General features: G+C 58.5%; 1 protein-coding gene across 1 annotated transcript; it reads right to left on the reverse strand.

Annotated features, from left to right (window-relative positions):
- Positions 1 to 325: 325 nt before the first annotated feature.
- Positions 326 to 927, reverse strand: DICSQDRAFT_74527 (uncharacterized protein; the record flags this gene model as incomplete). The annotated part of the gene is made up of 3 exons (XM_007371872.1): positions 326 to 671; positions 732 to 813; positions 870 to 927. The coding sequence occupies 3 exons, from the start codon at positions 925 to 927 to the stop codon at positions 326 to 328; spliced, it is 486 nt and encodes a 161-aa protein (XP_007371934.1).
- Positions 928 to 2,353: the final 1,426 nt, after the last annotated feature.

A 2,353-nucleotide genomic window follows, 5' to 3' on the forward strand; every position in this document is an offset into this window, starting at 1 on the left:
CGGAATGGCCGCAACAGCAAGCGACACTGTACTTCACCGAAACAACGTCGTTAGCAGTCGATCCCTTATCACCAGAAATCGAATTGGCGTACCTCCGATGGTGAACATATCGAGCCACGACTTGTGCTGAATCACGCCGAAGATACAGATGACCCCAATGATACCAAACGAAATCATGGACAGCTTCTTCGCAAGCTCATCCATACTGAGCTGCAGGGGGGTCCGCTTCTCCTCGACGTCCTGCATCATCGAGAAGATCACTCCGAACTCTGTTTGCGTCCCTGTCGCAATCACCACGCCCGCGCCTCGGCCTGGGGACAGATATTCAACGTTCATCACACCTACTACCGTATCCGCTACACTCACCGTTTCGTACGAGCGTGCCCATGTACGCGATGCACGACCGCTCTGCGAGCGCAACGGGCTCCCCAGCGGGCACTCCATACCCTGTCCCTGACCCGTTCGCGTACCCATTCCCGGCGCCCATCGCGGTACATGGCTCGGTGTCCTTTCGCCGCGTCGTCGTCTCCCCCGTCAAACTGCTCTCATCAACCTCGAGGTCGACCGCAGAGATCAGTCTCACGTCGGCGGGCACTCGGTCCCCGGTGGTGAACGTCACAATGTCCCCAGGAACTAGTTCATTGGCGAGCATGTGGAACGGCTTGCCATCGCTGTAGTAGGACGTGTGAGCTTGTCCTCAAACTGCTAGAGACCGCACTGCCTAGACACACCGGATGAGATGGCAATGGTGTGGCACGAGCTTGCTGAGCGCCTCCAGGCTCTTCTCTGACCGTTGTTCCTGCACGAATCCGACTGGAGGTTATCAGGTCACGCGAGCGGGAAATACAGCAGGGTTCGAGCGAGCGCACCTGTCAGGACAATCAGTACCGCCACGGTGATACTGACAGCATCGTCGATGTTGCCCATGACCGCGCTAACGATCGCACTGCCACACAGCAGAAGGATGAGCGGGTTCTCGTATATTGTCTTTGCGAACTTGATGAGCAGCGGTTCGGGGGTAGACACCGTAAACTCGTTGTAGCCGTGCGTGTGGAGGAGCTCTTGTACTCTCCTAGAGGATAAGCCTTCTGTTGCCGACGTAGCAAAGTGCGCGAGTGTATCCTGCAAGGTGCCAGGTTACGAATAGTGATGAGAAACAACCAAGGAACGTAGTCTTGCGCCCGGATGCCCGTGCAACATCGCACCGCAACGGGGACGCTCAGCTGAATAGGGTAGAGCCCTCAGGGCAGTCCTGGCCACGGCGGCCTTGGTTGAATTTTGCTTGGGTGCCCTTCGAGACTGCTTCAATGCACAGTACGGTCCTTGCGCGCATCGGGCGGGCACGAGCCCGCCCTCAACGCGCCACGACTGTGCTTTCCTACACGCTATCATTCTTCCTCAGTGGGGTTTGTGGCGGGCTGCAGTCGGGCTCCGCCCTCCCTTCAGCCCGCTCTTCCCAAGCTGAGGAGTACCAGTGGTCCCCTGAGAATCACCTACTGCACTTGTGCACCTGAAACATGAAACCACGCGAGCGGGTACCCCCCACACGGACTGGGATATACTGCCCTACAGACCTGGCCACTTTACGTGGCCAACGTGGCCAGGGATATGCCGGCCTATAATCACAATGTCGTGTGACCGCTCGCACCATATGCAATGACACGGTCCAAGGTCACGAAGACGATGACTGCTCTACGTCGGGGAGACCGAGCGCAAGACTCATGTTCGCAATTTCTGGACGAGAACGCACCTGTACGGAGTGATGCGCGAACCGCGCGGACGAGCTCTCCTTCTGCCCATGCGCCTCCTCCCTATGTGTCGGCAGCCGTTCGTAGTCCTCCCGTTGCGTGAACGCAGCCGTGAGCCTCCCGACCGTGCGGACCCAGACACCCTTTACGCCCTCCGTCTCCATTGCGCCCCGGAGTTCTCCTAACGACGGCATGCTGCTTCCCGAAGGTGTCGCTGGGATTCCAAGCGGTCCCTCCAAAGTATGTCTCCGTAGCGTCGTGCTGTATGCGAAGTGCGCGTTCGCGTCCGGGTGTGTGGGCTGAGGTTCCTCATGGTGGTCTCCGGAGAAATGGGAGAAGTATGCCGATGCTGGAGGTGATTCGCTGCGGTACTGGGCGTATACCGGAGCACGGGAACTCGCCGAGTACGTTGCACGACCGGAAGAGGAGGACGCTTGGCCGGGTCGCTTGCGGTCCATAGCGAGACGAAGCACCGAGGAGAGTTATGCGGTCGACGAGTGTACCCACAGTCCGTGCCAGGTGAGATAAAACGCAGAATGAGTGCAGAGTCGGTCTTGGAGGTAGCAGAGCAAGTGGTGGCAGCCAAGTACTTTCACGCGGAAATA

The sequence above is a fragment of the Dichomitus squalens genome, assembly GCF_000275845.1.
Source record: "Dichomitus squalens LYAD-421 SS1 unplaced genomic scaffold DICSQscaffold_399, whole genome shotgun sequence".
Lineage (NCBI taxonomy): Eukaryota > Fungi > Basidiomycota > Agaricomycetes > Polyporales > Polyporaceae > Dichomitus > Dichomitus squalens.